The sequence below is a fragment of the Pithys albifrons genome, chromosome 15 (genome assembly GCF_047495875.1).
Source record: "Pithys albifrons albifrons isolate INPA30051 chromosome 15, PitAlb_v1, whole genome shotgun sequence".
Taxonomy (NCBI): domain Eukaryota; kingdom Metazoa; phylum Chordata; class Aves; order Passeriformes; family Thamnophilidae; genus Pithys; species Pithys albifrons.
The window spans coordinates 7,752,597-7,770,407 of NC_092472.1; the positions used below are offsets into that span (position 1 = coordinate 7,752,597).

The 17,811-nt window shown below is 51.0% G+C and overlaps 1 protein-coding gene across 2 annotated transcripts in view; it reads left to right on the forward strand.

The window, feature by feature from the left end:
• DPYSL3 (dihydropyrimidinase like 3) overlaps positions 1–16,475 on the forward strand; it is a 32,794-nt gene extending 16,319 nt beyond the window's left edge. The window contains exons 2-14 of one of the 2 annotated variants that reach the window (XM_071570324.1): positions 1,213–1,301; positions 3,535–3,719; positions 4,761–4,925; positions 5,097–5,158; positions 5,479–5,559; positions 6,616–6,684; positions 9,171–9,291; positions 9,913–10,069; positions 12,409–12,550; positions 12,914–13,084; positions 13,510–13,689; positions 14,251–14,413; positions 14,813–16,475. In XM_071570324.1, the coding sequence (XP_071426425.1) occupies positions 1,213–1,301; positions 3,535–3,719; positions 4,761–4,925; positions 5,097–5,158; positions 5,479–5,559; positions 6,616–6,684; positions 9,171–9,291; positions 9,913–10,069; positions 12,409–12,550; positions 12,914–13,084; positions 13,510–13,689; positions 14,251–14,413; positions 14,813–14,901 (1,674 nt within the window). In that variant the 3' untranslated portion in view covers positions 14,902–16,475. The remainder of the gene's footprint in view (positions 1–1,212; positions 1,302–3,534; positions 3,720–4,760; positions 4,926–5,096; positions 5,159–5,478; positions 5,560–6,615; positions 6,685–9,170; positions 9,292–9,912; positions 10,070–12,408; positions 12,551–12,913; positions 13,085–13,509; positions 13,690–14,250; positions 14,414–14,812) is intronic. The other variant, XM_071570325.1, reaches the window with a different exon arrangement.
• Positions 16,476–17,811: the final 1,336 nt, after the last annotated feature.

The following is a 17,811-nucleotide window of genomic DNA, read 5'->3' on the forward strand; positions in this document are numbered from 1 at the left end:
CGAGGGATCGTAAAGAGCTGGAGGGTTGCTGGAGGTGTTACAAGCAGTGAGGGACAGGGCGTATTCTCTGGCACAGCACAGTCAGCCTATGTCACCTGAATCCCGGGCATCCATGTGTGAGATCTGGTCGTTTGCCCCTGTGCTGCCTGCAGCTGCTGTGCAGACTTGAGCAGGTGAAGGTAGGTAGAAGAGCGGGGCCTCAGCCTTCCCAGTTCCTCAGGCAGGGTCTGTTTCCCCAGAACAGTGTCCATCCTCTCCCATTAGTAGATATTGAGTTGCCCGGGTTCAAATGTGAATGCAGGAAGAGCATAAGTGCAGTCCTGATCCAGGCGTTCTTCTACTGTCTGGCTGTGCTCCTTCAGAGAAGGCTGCTGGCCCCTTCATCAGTAGAAAGAACAGAGGAGGTGGTAAATCATGAGACTGGAACGCAGTCCAGTGCCTCCTGGGTCTTGTATAGACCTGTGGAATGCCTCAGAAGGACTGCCTTGAGCCCAGCAAGGGAGAGAGACAGACTACAGCAATGGCCTGCCTTTCCTGTTGGGGATCTTTGCAAGGTGCTAACAGAGGAGAGCATAAACTGTCTTTAATGAAACTTATTTTACATACTATCTGGAAAAGATTTAAGAACATGCTCTTAGTACAAACTTGCTCTAAATACTGGTGTTGGCTCATGCTGCCTACAGAGTTACGTGCATAATGTCCTAGGAATTTTTTGACTTCTCTGTGTATTTTATGGAAACATATTTGTTATGTCCTCAGTGACTCCTTTGTGCTCACTCTGCCTTGGTGGTGTTTCTGGCAGCCCCTGTCCCATTCAGAAACAGCCTTAGGAGCCTGACATTTTCAGTCCTGGCTCCTGTCCTGTTGTTTCAACTGTCAGTACAGGTGTGACCTTTCTGCAGCATCAGCTGTGGAGGTGCGAGCACCCATGGAGGGCCCTGTACAGGGCACTGAGAATCATGGGATGTTAAAGCGTTGGAATGGACCTTAAAAATCATCTAGTCCCACCCCACCTGCTGTGAGCAGGGACACCTCCTGCTAGACCAGGTGGTTCAAGGCCTTATCTAGCCTGGCTTTGAGCACTGCCAGGGTTGGGGCATCCAAAACCTCCCTGAGCAACATGTTCCAGTGTCTGACTACCCTTACAGTGAAAAGAGAATGCAGTGTGTGTGTGACCTGCTACTGACAACTGCTATGCTCTTCCTTTCTCAGAGTGATCGTCTCCTTATTAAAGGAGGGAGAATAGTCAATGATGACCAGTCATTCTATGCTGACATTTACATGGAGGATGGCCTCATAAAGTAAGTATTATGGGACTTCTATTATGTCTGTCACCCCTTAAACCAGCTTTAGGTTGGGTGGTTATTGGCTTTTTGTGGATATGTACCCAACCTGCCAGCTAGAAAAACTTGATAGCCCTCTCTGGTCAGAGGCTCAGCTATCTGCAATGTGTGTGACACACATGTGATTGCCTGACATGTTTTCAGTCAGGCTTGTGGAATCATGATACAGTGTTCATTGTACAGCAAAGCTGTGTCTAATTGCACCAGGAACAAGATTTATCTTTGACTCCTGTTTTACCTTGTGTTAACCATATTAGCATGAATGACCCCACACAGGATCCTGTTCGTTAGCACTAACAAGGACAGTGCTGTGCTGCAAGACATCTGCATTCTTGAGATTTCCAGGAACTGCAGGCAAACCTCTGGGTTCCCCCTGCTTTTCCCTGTGTGTTTCAGAGCTGCAGGAATATCTCCATTGTTTAAAGGCAGTTGTTCAAACATGGCAAAGGTATTGTGTTGGGACACTTGAAATGAAGGTGAGGTGATAGTTTATAGCAGAGAGACTTAAAAAGGCATTGCTTGCTCTATGGTAAGGTTTAAATATCCAGCCTTATCAGGGTAGTATATGTTAAAAATCCAGCAACAGATAAATACTTCAGGAAGTGGGACTGTATTTTTATGAGGCTGTTTTTAGATGGTGGACAAGAGCATTTGTGACTGACAAGTAGTTGTCCCTGGGCATGGATCAGAACCAGCTTCAGGTCTTGCTACAGCACAGGCTTTCTGAGTATCCTTGGGCAAGTCACTGAGCCTCATCTGCAGTGTGGAGGTCACAGAATTTCACTGCCTTGGAAGTGAAATGCTCTCATAAGTGAATTCGGGTAAGAATACAGTGAGTAGTTTAAAACATTTAGTGATTAGTTCATCTCCATTAAAGCATTGGGAAAAACGGCTGGTTTATTGCTATGAGGACACTGGGGCAAGCAGTTCTGTCCACAGAATTTTTGTTATGGTAAGGAAAAAAACCTACAAAGTGACTAAGCTCAAGTGAAATTCCAAAATGGAATTTGCTTCTCATTTTTACCTCCCCAGTGTGCCAAGGAAATCAGAAGTTTTCCACTAAAACCAACTTGTCTTTTATTTTGATTTATCAGGGAAGACTGAGAAAGGCTTGATGAAAATAGGATTTCTGAAAGAAGAGATTTGAAGGCTGAGTGCTACATATGGGCAGATAAAGGGATTGAGCAGGCAGGGGCTGAGGGAAGGGAGCGCTGGTTCAGGTGACTTGGCCTACAGGAGGGCTGGGTATGTCATGGAGTTGTGCTCCAACAGGACAGGCTCCAGAGAACTGTAACTGTATTAGGTTACTAGTGAATGTATACTGGAACTTTCTAGATTTCCTGTTTTCAGAAGATATTTTTGGGTGCTTTTGGTTTTAGCTGCCTTCACTACAGTGTGGCCCTGCTGATAGCAAAGGTGTCCTTCAGGGCCACAGAGGAGACTGGGTGAGCAAGGAGGGGACTCTGCCCTCCTTGGGAAGACAGTGAGCCCAGAGCTTGCAGGCTGTGCCATGAGCCAGCGGGTTGGAGCCAGGATGGGCACTTGCTGAGCTCCTCCCCATCCCCCAGGAGTCCTTTCACGCTTGGGACTGTGTGCTGTGAGCAGCATCGCAAGTCCCTGATGAGCCTGAGCTGGCCTAGCAGCTGTGGCATTACAGTGGAAATCATCTTTCTCTTGTAAGTAAGCCTCAGACTTGAGCCTTACTTAAAGTGGGCAGAAGGACAAGGAAGAGGAGAGATTATGGGTGCAGCTTACTGGAAGCAGGGCTGGTGTTGGGTTTTGTGAGCATATACCCTGGGTGGGCAGTTAGGTCTGCTATGCCTGTGAGGCTGTAGGGTGTGTGGTATCCTAGACGTGCATGGCCATCAGACCATACTTCCCCAGCTACCCAACCCAGTGCCTGCCCCAGGCAGCAGCTGCCATCCCAGTCACCTGCAGAGCAGCTGGACAGATGGCAGCCACCCCTGGACTAAGCACATTGTAGGTGTCAGCAAGCCAGACCATCCTGCACGTGGCTGCAGAGCGGGGTGGTTTCGGTCTGCTGGGTCCAGCAAGCCCCGGCCTGGAAGCGGGACAGAGTGGAGTGTTCCTGCTGGCAGGAAGGTGACCTGGCAGTTCCTGGCTAAGTTGTTCAGAGGTTATGTTGGGGCTGGTTTTCCTTTGTGTGACCATCTTGGTGTGATCTCATCAGGCAGATTGGAGACAACCTGATTGTCCCTGGAGGGGTCAAAACCATAGAAGCCAATGGGAAGATGGTGATCCCTGGAGGAATTGATGTCCACACTCGCCTGCAGATGCCATATAAGGGAATGACCGCTGTGGATGATTTCTTCCAAGGAACAAAAGCAGCTCTGGCTGGTGGAACCACCATGATCAGTGAGTGCAGCAGGCAGGGCTTGTGCATGACACCATCCAGCACTCCTGCAACATCGCCCAGTTCTTTCTTTTTTCTCCTTGCTTTTCTCAGTCTTCTTTGTTTTAAAGGCCCATGATGGTGTGTTCATATTTTCTGTGATCTGTCAATGCAGTCTAGAGAGTGAGGATTGGGATGAATCTTTGGATTCTTAGTAATGATGAACTGATGGGACAAGAAGTATGAGTAAGACCCCTTGCCCTTGCAGATCCTGTGTTCTGCAGTGTTATTTCTCTGCAGCCACTGCTGCCCCTGGGACCCTCAAAAAGGAACTGTGGCATAATGTTTTTGCCCTGTTAAATAAAAATAGGGCAGTGTGGTGCTCAGATGACTCTGAGCAGAGGCACAGAGCAATGTGCTGGCATTCCACACTGCTTGGAAATAAACAGTGCTAACAAAAAAGGAAAGGGAATTCTGAGGTCCCTCTCTGGAGGAGGCCATGGCTGTGCACTGGTTTGGGGTTCAGGTGTTACTGCTTTGCAGTGGTTGCAGCTGTGTGCACTGCAGGATTTCTTGGGATGCAGGAGCAAGTGTTGATCATTCCAGTAAAGGGTTGGATTTCTTGTCTTCCCCCCACCGGTTTTCCTTCCCTCTGTGCCAAAAAAATATGTTTTGTGAAATGGACTGTGGCAGGGTGTGGGGATTCCATGGTGGGCAATAAAAGGTGCATTAGTGTTGCAGTGTGGGAGGAGGCTGTGTGCTAATGGGGTGAGAGTGGGGATGGAGAAGCACAGGGTCCTTCAGCTTCCAGCCTGTTTCTCAGCAGAAGCCTGTAAAAGCCCCTGGTGCTATGCCAGAGGCCATTAAGCCAGGGCTCTGTGCACTTCCTTGCCAATAAATACACTTGAGGAGCCAAGGCACATTGGGAAGGTAATGGGAACCTCTTGGGAGCTGTCCTGAAGCCCCTGAGGAGACCAGCCCAGGGTGGTGGAGGTGCCAGGGCACATCAGGGTGGTCTGGTCAGGGAGCCCTTGCCCAACCCTTGCTGTGCTGTCCCCCTGCAGTGGACCACGTGGTGCCAGAGCCTGAGTCCAGCCTGACTGAGGCGCTGGAGCGGTGGCGAGAGTGGGCAGATGGGAAGGCCTGCTGTGACTACGCTCTGCACATGGACATCCCACGCTGGAGCGACCGTGTCCGGCAGGAGCTGCACACCTTGGTCCAGGAGAAAGGTCTGTTGCCTCGGCCAGCCCTGTCCCCTGGCCAGAGAGGGCAAGCAATGGCCATGGTGTGGGTACCTGTGGGATGCTGCATGGCTGTGGGCTGGAGCTGTGCCCCACAGGGAGGGTGGCCAGAGCAGGCAGCCTGACCAACCTGGCTCACTCCTCTCTCCTCTGCCCCAGGCATTAACTCCTTCATGGTGTACATGGCCTACAAGGATTTGTACCAGATGTCCAACACTGAGGTGAGACCCCCTTTGCCACTGTGGCTGTGTTGATGCAAGGGGCAGCAGGGGGTTGCTGCCTGTGCGGGACTGCCTCAGGTTGTGGCCATGGGCTGGCTGGGCTCCTGTGCTGCAGGCAGAGGCACAGGTCTGGTGTGGAGATCACCAAGAGCATCTACTGTTGACTGCATCCTTAGAGAGCTGATCCTGGCATGGCCAGAGCACTGCCTGGCATGGCCACACTGGGCCCTGCTGCCAGGGCACTTGGTTGAGGGACCATGGGGGGTGCCAGGGCCATGGGCTGCCTGCTCAGTAATCATTTCTTCTTGTCTCTCTTTTAGCTGTATGAGATATTCAGCTGCCTGGCAGAGCTGGGTGCCATAGCTCAAGTTCATGCTGAAAACGGGGATATAATTGCACAGGTAACTATCTGCTTCTGCCATGCAGGGACTGAAAATCTATTTCAGGCCGAGTTGGTGTGGGGCATTAGCAAAATGGCTTTAAATCTGCATGGACATCTTTTGCAGGGTGGTATCTTTGCTGCTTAGCAGCAATATCAAATTTAGCAAATTTTTTTTCTGTGAATATGTTGTACATAAGTGAATCTGAAATAGTGAATTAGAGATAATCTAAATGGAAAAGAGTATCTATCAAGTATGGTACGTTCACTGCAGCTCTTTTCAGTGGGGAGGGGCAGAGACCTTTGCTTTGCACATAATGAGACAGGAGAGAGGTAAAGTGGATTGAGAAGTGCCAGGACAAGAGAGGAATTTTGTCCCTATAAGCAAACAGCTGGCTAATTAAGCTGCATTTGCAAGGGAATTGTTCTGAGGGATGTAGTTTGGTGATCAGGTGGGTAGTCTGTATTGGCCCACTGTGTTGTAATTGGTGCTGGATGACAGAAAGTCCAAATGTTTTGACTTTCATTAAGACACAAAAGACATGGCTTAATTAAGCTCTGCAACTACATGTTTTTTTCTCTCTTATTCTTGGGAGCTGAAGGACCGTGAACCAAAAGGTCATTCTTTGAACCTTCTCTCAGACTACAAGAATCAGTTTTTCCTTGGACTTTGTAGAGCTGTAGTGCACAATTGAATGGCTCCTTCACATGAAAACTGAGAGTGACCAGAGGAATTGTATTGGCTAGAGCTTAACTAGCTCATCTACCATCCTAACCCCAAAATGCCCCCAAACTACTTACTGGTAGCACTTCACAAATGTGGGAATTGGAGGGGCTGGGGAGTTTTGTACCTTTTTTTTGCCTCCACGCTATGCTTGTTTCATTGAAGAGGTTTCAGCCAATTTCTCCATCCTCCCTCTTTCTCTCTCAAACCACTTGAGGATAGAGCAGCCTCTCACTGCTGAGACAGGACACAGGATGATGATGGTTCCGAGGGAAGGGCTTAACACAAAAGCGATCTGCTTTTCTGGTTGACAGTTTCAGTCTTGTAACAGCCTCTGTTTTTTTGATGTTCTAGGAACAAGCCAGAATGTTGGAGATGGGAATCACAGGCCCTGAGGGCCACGTGCTGAGCAGACCTGAGGAGGTAAGATGCAGAGGACAGTTCAGCCAGCCTTGCTGCACTGAAGAGCTTTCCCAGTCAAAGCAGGGCTCAGTGTGTGTAGAGTGGCCTGGCAAACACTGGGGCAGGTGTGTGTGTGTGTCCAGGGGTATCCATTTATACAGGCACTGCTCTCTTGTTCATCATCAGCTCAGGAAGGAGTGAGGTGTGTGTTTGTGACAAACAGTTCCCAGCCTTGCGCAAGTTGCTCAGCAGAGACAGAAGCCTTTGTTCTGAGTCTCACAGAGAGGAAGCAATCAACAGAAATGTCTGTGGCTGTAGCAGCCTTTGGGGCTGGACTGGGGGCATTTGTCCTGTATAGTTGATTCCATAGGTGTGAGAGGCCTGAAAAGAATCAAATCATGAGTTTTAGTTTCTCTGAGAATTCACTGTACACATCTGAGTGCTGACAGATTCCAGCCTCCTCCTGCTTTATATCTGCTTAGGGTCTAAAATGTGTTTCAGAGTCAGATGGACAAAGCCATTGGTGGAAGGAGTGGGAGGGAAGGAGAGGGGGAATTCCCTGGTTACAAGTCACTGTCAGAACACTAATTAGATTATTTCTAATTTTAGCTCGCAGGGTATTTTTCTGTTTGGTCCATTAATCTGAGTTGAGTCTAATTTTAGGTAGGTTTCCTTGAGATAACTCCCTGCTGAGAGGTGCTTTAATTTTCCACAACATGTGAAAGAAGAAAATAGGAATTTGGTATAATAGCAAAGCCAAGCAGTGAAGCACAGGGATAGATTTGTACTTCAGAGTCCGCTGAAATAAAATGAGTTAGCTCAAATTAAAAGTGAAAGAAATTGACTGTTAGGTCTGGTAACAACATATATGGCCTACTGTAAGACAGTGCTTATTCTCTTTGAAGTACAAGAGTGTAAAGCATTTTCCTGTACAGGGAAGAGTCTCGGTGTCCAATACAGTGGCTCAGAGTCCCTCTGTATGTAAGCTGCCATTTATTTTTATGACTGTAACCTGTTGCCACTAGTTGGCAAGCTAAGGTGTAATTACAGGATGCTGTGGTTGTGCCAGCATTTGAGAACTGTCCTACTGCCGTAAGACAGCACTGCAGATCTTGTCCAGAGCCAGTAAAACATTGTTGAGTGTTTGATCTTGAAATGCCATTAAAGCATAAGGAAACTGAGAACTGTGCAAGGCTCTAGATATCATCTCTTCAGCCAAATCCAGATGTCATTGCATTTGAAAGTAAACAGTGTCCTTCCAGAACACACTCTACCTGGGAAAATGTTTAGGTGGAGCACAAATGACCCTGCTACCCCATAAAGCCCACACGTGGATGGCAAAGCATTGGGAGAGTGGTCAGTGGCTCTGTGGGTCTGGTTTGTCTTGGAGGGGCCTCAGTGGGGGTTAAAGACAAGTTCTATCAGGTGATGATGGTGACTTGGTAAGACAGGATGGTGCTGTTCCACATTGTAACCTGCTGTGAGGGATATTGAGTTACAGCTGTTTGCTCCTGTCTACATGCTAAACACCATCAGCTACTGCAGTCCATAAGTGCTGATATAATTGTGTTCTTGCTTAAATTTCTATTTAAAGAGTCTTTAAGCAGAAGAGAAGAACCTCTTTTCACTGTACAGCAAATAGCCCAGCAGAAGTATGAGAGGCGTAGGGGTGTGGGGTTGTGTCTGGGTGCACTGCTCTGCTTCACCTGCCCCCAGACAGTTCAGCTGGCACAGCCCCAGGCGCTCCCCCAGGGGCTGGATTGTTGGTGTCTTTTTAAGGCTTCTGTTTTGAACTTCCTCATTCCAAAGCTTGGAGCCAAACTGTAGGAAAACACTTGGAGAACTCGGGTTGAGCTCAGGCTGAGCACAGACTGATGTAATAGTCCAAAGATATCCCCTCCTGATGGAAATCCACCCTCCAATAGGAGCATGACAGTGAGACAGGGCGGGTGGCAGCAGGCTGCGGTGAGCAGCAGCCAAGGACAGCCAGGCCCCAGTGCCAGCAGCCTGCCAGGGCACAGGCCCCTGTACCCAGCCACGGGGACGTCTAGTTAAACCTACTGCAGCCATGGGACAGCCTGGAGCAGGGAGTGCTCCAAAAGGGCCAACCCTTCCGCTGCCTGGTGTCAGCCTGTGAGCTGTGCTGGCAGGCTGGGCAGTAGTCCCTGGATTCCTGGAGCTGTAAGGAAAGCTGGAACCAGGCAGTGGAAAAAACAGCAGATGCAGCTCTGCTGGCCCCCAAGCAGGGTCCAGGCAGTGCTCCTGTTCTGAGTGTGGAACAGCATCCAGGCAGTGCTCCTGTGCAAGGCATTGTGTTGCTGTAGCCTGAGATTTGGGCCAGGCCCTGGGGAGACTGAAGCTTCCTCCCTCAGATCTCCCTGATTAACCTGGCCTTGGGATAAAAGGGCACAGGGTGTCAGCAGCAATCCATGGTGTGCTGAGAGGAGCAGGGGCTCCTCCCTGCCCACTCAGTGCTCCTCTCAGCTGTGTGCCATCCTCTCTTCCAGCTGGAAGCAGAAGCTGTCTTCCGGGCTATCACTATTGCCAGCCAGACCAACTGCCCTCTCTATGTGACTAAAGTGATGAGCAAAAGTGCTGCTGACCTCATCTCACAAGCCAAAAAAAAAGGTGAGTGGCAGCTGGTGCTGCACCCAGCCCTGCTGCTGTCACCAGGGTCCGTGACTATGTGCCCACTGTGTCCTCATGGTTGTTTTGCCAAGACCATCACTGGGTTTCAAGTGGCATCCAGTGCTTCCCCTTCTGCTGGGGAGCAGTTAGCTCAGGGGTTTGCCTGACTTGTGAAGGGCAGGGGAACACTGCATCAGGCCACACGGAGCCACCTCCTGTTGTCACATCAGGTAACATCTTGTGGGGCACAGGTAGGAGCAATGTTTTAAATGTCGTAGTTTGTGGCTGAGAAGGGCTCAGCTGAGGATACTTGTTCAATGCACATGCTGGTGGTTTGAGCTGCTGCGCACAGTTCTGGCCTCTCTTTGAAGTGCTGGCCCATTGGAGGTACCTGGGTGCCTTTCCAGGTGGCTGGGGGCTCCGTTTGTCATGGGTGGGGGAAGTACAGGGATGCCCCACAGGCATGTGAGCATGTCAATGTGTTCAGTGGGCTCTGTGCCCCCTCAGTGTGGGACAGCCCAACATGGGTCTGGGTGTTCTCTGGGCATGGCAGGCTGTTGGTAGTGCTGTGGAGCAGAGAATGCTCCACCGAAACAGTCCCCTTTCTGTGCCCTTTTCCAGGCATTGTGGTGTTTGGTGAGCCCATCACAGCCAGTCTGGGGACTGATGGAACACACTACTGGAGCAAGAACTGGGCCAAGGCTGCAGCATTTGTGGTCTCTCCACCCCTGAGCCCAGACCCAACAACTCCTGACTACATCAACTCCCTCCTGGCCAGGTGAGTGACAGCTCTGCTGGAGATGCTGCTAGGGGGAAGTGGACTCTGGATAAGGAAGGAAGAGGTTAGTCCAATATGAACCACTTCGCTGTAGGTATTTAATGAGTTGACTGGTAAAATGACTCTTGACTCCAAGCTTTGGTAATCTATCCCTGAGAGTGGAGTGAGGGAGGACAGGGGAGGCCCCATAGGCTTAATGTGAGTAATGAGAAAAGACAAGTAGTCATGGACCATTTTAAATGCTCTGAATTCAGAAGGCAAAGAAATGAGGGCCAGCTAAAACAGAGTTGTCAATGGAAGCATTCACCTATCTGGAGAAGTGGGGAATGGCTGCCTGGGTTGGGATGCTGCAGGAGAATGTGGAAAGGTTGCAAGTGTCACAGGCTGGTGGGGGCCCTGGTCAAATACAAAGTAGATGTGTTCTCATGCCTGTACGAGTGAGCAGTAGCAGAGCCTGCAAAGTGCAGGAGTCCTTTAGAAGCAGCTCCTGCACAGCTGGCTGGGATGGTAGGTTGTTTTTTCACCCTGAAGGCAAGGGGGTGGGGAAGGGATTTGTTGAAAACAAAGACAAGCAATAAAACCACTTCAGCAGTTTGCTGTGACCTTTCACAGTTACACTTCATCCTCTCACTGGCAAGGCCTACACAGCAGCTGTGGGCACAGAGCACATTCCTGGCCCTGTCCATGTGCCATGTGCCCATCCACACCTCTCTCACCCTGCATTTGTATGTCCGACTGTGCATGGGGTGGCTGATCTGTGTTAGCCAGGGGATGACTGACACTGAGGGGGTTGTAAATGGAAATGACCTTTGAGGTAACGCTGGAAACATCTCTGCTGAGATGGGCAAGGGATGAGCAGTCAGTTAGAGGTGTCTCTGCAGTGGGGCATGTTAGGATAAACCTGGGTAGTGCCAGAGTGGAGATGCCTGGGTGTAAGAGAGGTGCCAGCATAACTGGGGTCTGAATATGCAGCTCGCCATGGATTTTGCTGTGGTCAAGGACCAAGAGATGCCTCCACTCAGTCTGGATGTTTCACAGAGTTGCAGGTCATAGCAACTGACAGGGAAAAGTGAGCCCAACTCCTGAACTGGCTTTCTAATCCTCCCCCTTCCACGTCCAGTTTACCCCAGACCTCAGAGGAGACATGAGCACTTCTCAGTCCCTGCAGCCAGCAAGTGTCTGTCCTGACAGCTTTGCCATATTTTCTGTGAGGCTGCAATGGGAGAGACTGTGAGGCTCCAGCTGGGCTGAATGGCTTGTTTTCCTCTACCAGGCCAAATCTGGTGGAGATTAGGAAGCATGTTGTGTCATGAGCCCGGGCCTCTGGCTGTGCAGTCAATCAGACATATGGCAGAAATTATCAGAGGAAGGTGGAGATTACCAGTGGATTAGGGCTGATTCACAGCCTCGAGCAGAGTTGCTGTGTCTGCACTGTCCAGGTGCCTGAGGTGCCTCACCTCACACAGCAGTGCCAGGAGCTGGCCTGCCTTGGTCTGTGACCTTTCACCTGGCAGCGATGACTTTCTAACTGCTGCCTGTCCACGGCTCCAGCAGAAGCTGGGTGACTTCCAGGGAGCCACAGACAGCTCCTCGCCCTGCCTTGGCTGTTGGCAGCTTGCTGGCTCTGCCTGTTCCAGGGGAAATAGATGTGTCAGGATACCTCATCTGTTCAGTGACCCCTTTGGGCAGAGGGGTCTGGACAATGGTGTGGGGTGCAGAGCATCTCTGTGAAGTGTTTCTGGGCTTCCTGGAGAGAGCTGCTTTTGGGCAGTCCCAATTCCCTCCATCCCACTGCAGCAGGCTTTTGTGAGGCAGGGTAGGACTGTGCTTGCCCTTAGAGTGGCACAGGAGCTGGCAGTGCACAACACAAGGGCTGATGGTGAGGAACAGTCCTGGAGCAGAGAAGCCTCTTCCTTTCTGTGTGGCAAAACAACTTTCCCAGGCAGACCTGACAAACTGCTGAAAATGGGGTTTATGACTTGCACTGGGATATTTTTTCCTTTGTGCTCATGCAAATGATGGAGTTGGGTTATGAAACATCATGTGGCCACCCCGGTCCCTGGGAGCTGAGCTGTTGACTCCCCTTGTGTGCAGGATGCTGTCCATATTCAGGCAGGCAGCACAGTGTGACAGAGGTCTCTTGTCCCAGGGGACACAGCTGCCCCAGGGACTGGGTCAAGTGGAATTCTTCAGGCTGAGGGGCCATGGAAATGAGGGTGCAGAGGAAAATAGAACTGAGCCAGGGGCTGCCTGTAGCCAGAGGAAATCCATGTCCCTCGTGTCTCTGCTGCTGTCTGATTGCAAAATGACTGACAATGTGTTGTTCCACCACCCCTCAGTGGTGACCTGCAGGTTTCGGGAAGTGCTCACTGTACCTTCAGCACTGCACAGAAAGCCATTGGAAAAGACAACTTCACAGCCATCCCAGAAGGGACCAACGGCATAGAGGAACGAATGTCAATCATCTGGGACAAGGCAGTGGTGAGAGTCCTGCCAGGGAGGGGGCAGAGCGGGCAGGGTTCGTTGCCACCTCACATACCTGTGCACCTGCCCCACAGAGCTGGGCACCTGGCTGCTTGTCTGGCTTTGAGAGTCAGACCAAGCCAGAGCAGGAGAGGCAGCTGTCACAGGGTCAGGGTGAACTATCAGGAGGTGTGATTGTGCCACCAGTTCTTGATCTTGTCTGGCACTGTCTTGGGCAGTGCCAACACAATAGTAAGATCAGCCTTGACAGTTTGGGCCCAGCCAGCTGGCACCTTGTGTGGGAGTGAGTGTGGTGCTTCCTGGGGCTCTTACTTCCCCTTTCCCCAAAGAGAGGACTTAGTTCTCTTTGTGTGTGAGCAGGCCACAGGAAAGATGGATGAAAACCAGTTTGTGGCTGTGACAAGCACTAATGCTGCAAAAATCTTCAACCTGTACCCACGGAAAGGGAGAATAGCAGTGGGCTCGGACAGCGATCTGGTTATATGGGATCCTGATGCAGTGAAGATCATTACAGCGAAAACCCACCAATCTGTAAGTCCTCTGCTGATCTGTATGAATGCTGTAGGGTGGGGTGCAAGTAGTCTGTAGGAAGGCTGCCTAGCTGCTGGGAGCTTGGTGCTGCCCTGTTTGACTTTGAGGATGGGGGACTGAGCCCTGGCTCTGGGTAGGGCCAGCTGTGACAGCAGGTAGGATGTCACTGAGCCCTGGGCTCTGCACATGGGGCTTTTCTCACCCCACATGGGTGTTCTTCTCCTGACCTTGGCCCATATGAGTGTAAGGAGTCAGGTTTCTCCTCATCTGGATTCCTGTTCAGGCCTCTGAGGCAGACAGGGCTGTTACAGGTGTCCTCTGGTGGTGCACTGGTGACTCCAGCAGCAAGGCGTGGGCACTGAACCACCCTGAGCATGCAGCCAGTGCATATATCCCTCCTGACCGTTATTCCTGGGTTGCTGCAGGCAGCTGAGTACAACATCTTTGAGGGAATGGAGCTCCGTGGGGCCCCGCTGGTTGTCATATGCCAGGGGAAGATCATGCTGGAGGATGGCAACCTGCATGTGACTCAGGGGACTGGACGCTTCCTGCCCAGCAGCCCTTTCCCTGACTATGTCTACAAGCGCATCAAAGCCAGGAGGAAGGTGAGGAAATGGGAATGCTGGGAGACAGTTGGGTGTTCACCCAAGTTGCCTTTTTCCTTAATAACTGGTTGATTTTCCTTTGCTGTTCTTGCTGGACCCTGTAAGCACTGCTGCAGACTGGTGTATTTTGTACAGTTGGATAGCTGAGACTTGGGTAGGGAGCTTTGCCCTTCAGGTTGGTGGTAAGCCAAACTGGAGGCAGATGCTCCTTGAGGTCAGCAGCAGTGATGCCTGTCCTCATCCTGTCCTGCTGCAGCAGGCGTCTGGAGGGAAGTGATGAGTTAGAAATTAAGAGATTGGCCAAAATCACCTTGTCATCCCCCATTTGTGCAGCACAAACCCCATCTGGATCATTGCCTGTTGCACCAGCTCTGCACACCTTGCAGGGCAGGTGAAGGGTGGGCAGTAGGGCTGTGCCAGGCCTGATGTGCAGGACTGATGGGGCACGAGGCCAGCAGTGAGAGTTCCTTCTGCAGAGGGACTGGGGAGGCAGCAATGGCTGGAGCATGAATCTGCCTGGATTCAGAGGAAGTGTCATTGTCCTCTTCTCTCTGGTGACAGATGGCAGAGATGCACGCCGTGCCCCGGGGCATGTATGATGGACCTGTGTTTGACCTCACCACCACCCCCAAGGGGGGCACCCCTGCAGGGTCAACCAGGGGGTCCCCCACACGGCAGACACCCCCCGTCAGGAACCTCCATCAATCTGGATTCAGCCTGTCAGGTGAACACATGTGGCAGCTGGGCTGGGAGAGGGCAGACCCACTGGCCATGAGTTCCAGCTCCTGGACTGGGGCAAAGGCAGCTGGGAGGTGACCTGGGGCAAGGTGAGCACAAGAGTAGACCATGGCTGGAGGTGCACCTTACAGTAGAAGCAAGGCAGACTGCCTTTGGAGGCCAGCACAGCATCTGATGCTGCTCTTGCTGCATGGGTCTGTCATGGAGCATCTGCAGGGTTGTCCAAGCCACTGCTGCTCTTGGGGTCTTTGCTGGGGTTAGAGAAGAACAGGTTGCTGTAGACAGCCTCAGGAGGCCCTTGGCTGCCTGACTGCTCAGTCCTGTGAAGAAAATGCTCGTAACTCTGCTTTCCCCCTTCCCTTTGTGCTTTCTTGTCCTGTCCCAGGTACCCAGGTTGATGAAGGTGTGCGCTCAGCAAGCAAGCGCATCGTCGCACCCCCGGGAGGCCGCTCCAACATCACCTCCCTGAGCTAAATGTCCCGGCTGAGGAGGAAACAAAATCCCTGTTCAAGCAAAGGAAGAAAAATGGTATATTGGTGTTTTAAGAAGGAAAAGAAACAAACCTGTTCAGAAGAATCAATAAGCCTCAAGCCTTATGTTTCACAAATGCTACTTGCTACCTAGCTTTAAATATGTTGCTTCATTTTGTTTTTGCATAGCCTTAAGGTTCTGTTGTTGTTCCTGTTGTGGGTTCGGTCGGGTTGTGTTTTGCTCTTCCTCTCTGTATGCATGCAGCTCGGACAGGTCGCTCGGTTCAGTGTGTTATTGGTGTTGAACGCGTGTGGGATGCCGTGGTGTGGGGCAGTGGGAACAGCCCATGGGGTGACCCGGCCAGGCAGGACAGGAGGCAGGGTGTGGCCAGAGGCAGGATGTGGCCAGAGGCAGGATGTGGGATGGGAGGGCAGGTGCACTGAGCTGGTAGGGGCAGGTGGGTCTGTCGTGTTCATGCCCTTCATCTCCACTCAACGCTCTGGCATTTCACCACAAGGCCTATGGGGGAGCCCAAGTCATCTCTGTAACGGCTGTCACAGCACCTCATGTAAGGAGTTTTACTACTTTGTACACTTTATTAAAAAAAAAAGTTGTTCCTTCCAAAAACTCGTGTTGCCAACTGGCTCTTTCCTTCCTCAGGCAGTGGCTGAGCCCATGGGGAATTGGGCTAGAGGGGCAGGAGGGGCTCAGGGCAGTGTTGGGGCTGTAGGGGCTGCAGAGAGGGGCTGTCAGGATGACAGAGTGCAGTGCTTGCTGCTACAGGTGTCAGGGTTGGTGCAGCTTCTCAAGCAAAGGTAAAGGTATTGAATGTAAAACAACACATTGCCAAGTGTTTCTAAAACCCTGTTCAGTTTGTCCATGCAGTCTCTGGCTAAGCCTGGCCTGGACACGGGGGCTATGACTGCCTGGCCAGAGCTGTGCCCATTGTGTGGTGACAAGGACTGGCTCAGAATTTGGGCCATCCCAGCTGGGCAGGCTGGGAGGCTGTTTTCTGTGGGCACCTGTGAGTTAAATGCTCCCTTCCCATCTGGCAGTGTCTGTCTAGCTGAGAGGTACTGCCCTCTAAAGCTTGCAAAGCATGCAGAAAAGTGATTGTTTTTTAAAGATTACAAAAATTACGGGTCAGTTTAGCTTGTGCTAAACAAATACACTTTTCTTTTTTTTTCCTTCTTTAGTATTTACTATCTGACCTTGAAATACTTATTTTGACATGCCTGCAGCTTGGGCAGAACAAGCTGTCCATGCAAAAGTCCTTAAGGGGCCAGGCCAGAATAGTTGTGCCAGGGGTGGGGAAGGCTGTTTATGCTTAAAAGCTTTTTTAAGTTCTGCTATCAAGTAATTAAAGATTTCTCCCTGGTGCCTGGTAGTGATTGAGACTGTGCCTCTATTTACAGAGGAAGAGGGGAAAGGAGAGATGGTTGCAGAAATCTTTGGGGAATTTTTAAAGATGCGATCTTCTAAGTACTTCAGTTGCTTTGCATTTTTTTGACCAGCCAGTACAGAGGCATTTCTGCATCACTGGATTTTTCTGCAGGAGGAGCAAGGCTGGTTTCCTTGTTTGGAGATCCAGATAAACACACTTAGGGTGTGTGAACCCCTACCTGCACCAGAGCAAGGCAACAATAGCAATGTGCTGCGCAGGGGACATGGACAGCTGTCAGCACAGCCTTATGCCAGACCCTGTGTAGGACTGGGCAGAGAGCAGAGGACAAATGGAAAATGCTGGAGGGGTTCTGGATAGCCTCCCTGGGAATGGCAAGTCAAAGGCAGAGACACACAAAGCCCCCACCCCGCTCAGATATCCTATTGCTAGATAGCGGGGATGGCTGGGGAAAAGGAGAGCAAGAATACAGTGACACTAGTTAGTGTGCTGTGACTAAGCAGGACATGGTGACCTTACCCTTTTTGAGGGCTCCAGTACCCACTTACTGCTGAACTAACTCCATTCCAGCTTCACAGCTCCCTGGGCAGAGCAGGGTTGCCTCTCCTGGTGGTTGTTTCCTCATGTACAGCAATACTGCTGCCCAGGAGCAGTGTGGGGTGGGAGGTGGTGGGGCTGCACCACATCAACCTGTGCCTGCAGGGCACTGCTGGGGGCACAGAGCAAACTGGGGCACTGGCTTAGAGAGTGCTGCAGCTGAGGTCCCCACAGCCTTTGCCCAGAACCGTCTTCCCCTCACTGCAGCACCCTGGTGTGATGGCAGCTAACTGGGGGATACCCACCCTCCAGCACTGCAAGAAGAGCCAGAACATGGAAGCTGAGGTACAAACTATGGCTGAGCTGCTCGGTGCCATGACACCAGCTTATGTGCCACTGCAGAGGCAGAATGGGCAGACAGGATGTTTGCCTTTGGGTAAATGGGAGGCAAAGAGTTCATCATGCATTTACTATATTGCTGAGAATATCAATAAGGAAGGGAAACCTCAGGCCTGCCAAAGCATTTAACTAATAGCATGGTTCCTGGCATTACCACAGCAGAAATGCTTTGGCCGATCTCAGTCTTGGCCAAAACCACACCAGCAAACAGTTCCTGCAAACAGTCCGTGCTTAAATCAAGCGTGATTTCAAGGGTAGAGAGATTAAAATTACACATTCAAATTTTCTTCTGATGGCAGCAATTTAACATGATGGTGAATGGGTTTTTCAGGCATTTTTCATGCTGGAAAAGCATTTGGGTTCACCAGTACCAAGTTGTTACCTCTTGGTGTCCACATCTGTTGGCATACTCAGGCCATGCCAGCCCTGCTGGGCCCGTGGAAAGAGGGGAAAATGGGCAGGAAACCTTTGCTGCCTCCTCTCAGCTGAGGAAGGAGCTGATTGCCTGCTTCCGGCCCCCATGCCCACCCTCATGGGGTGTTTGCAGGAGCTGTCTGTAAGCAAAGGCCACTTTT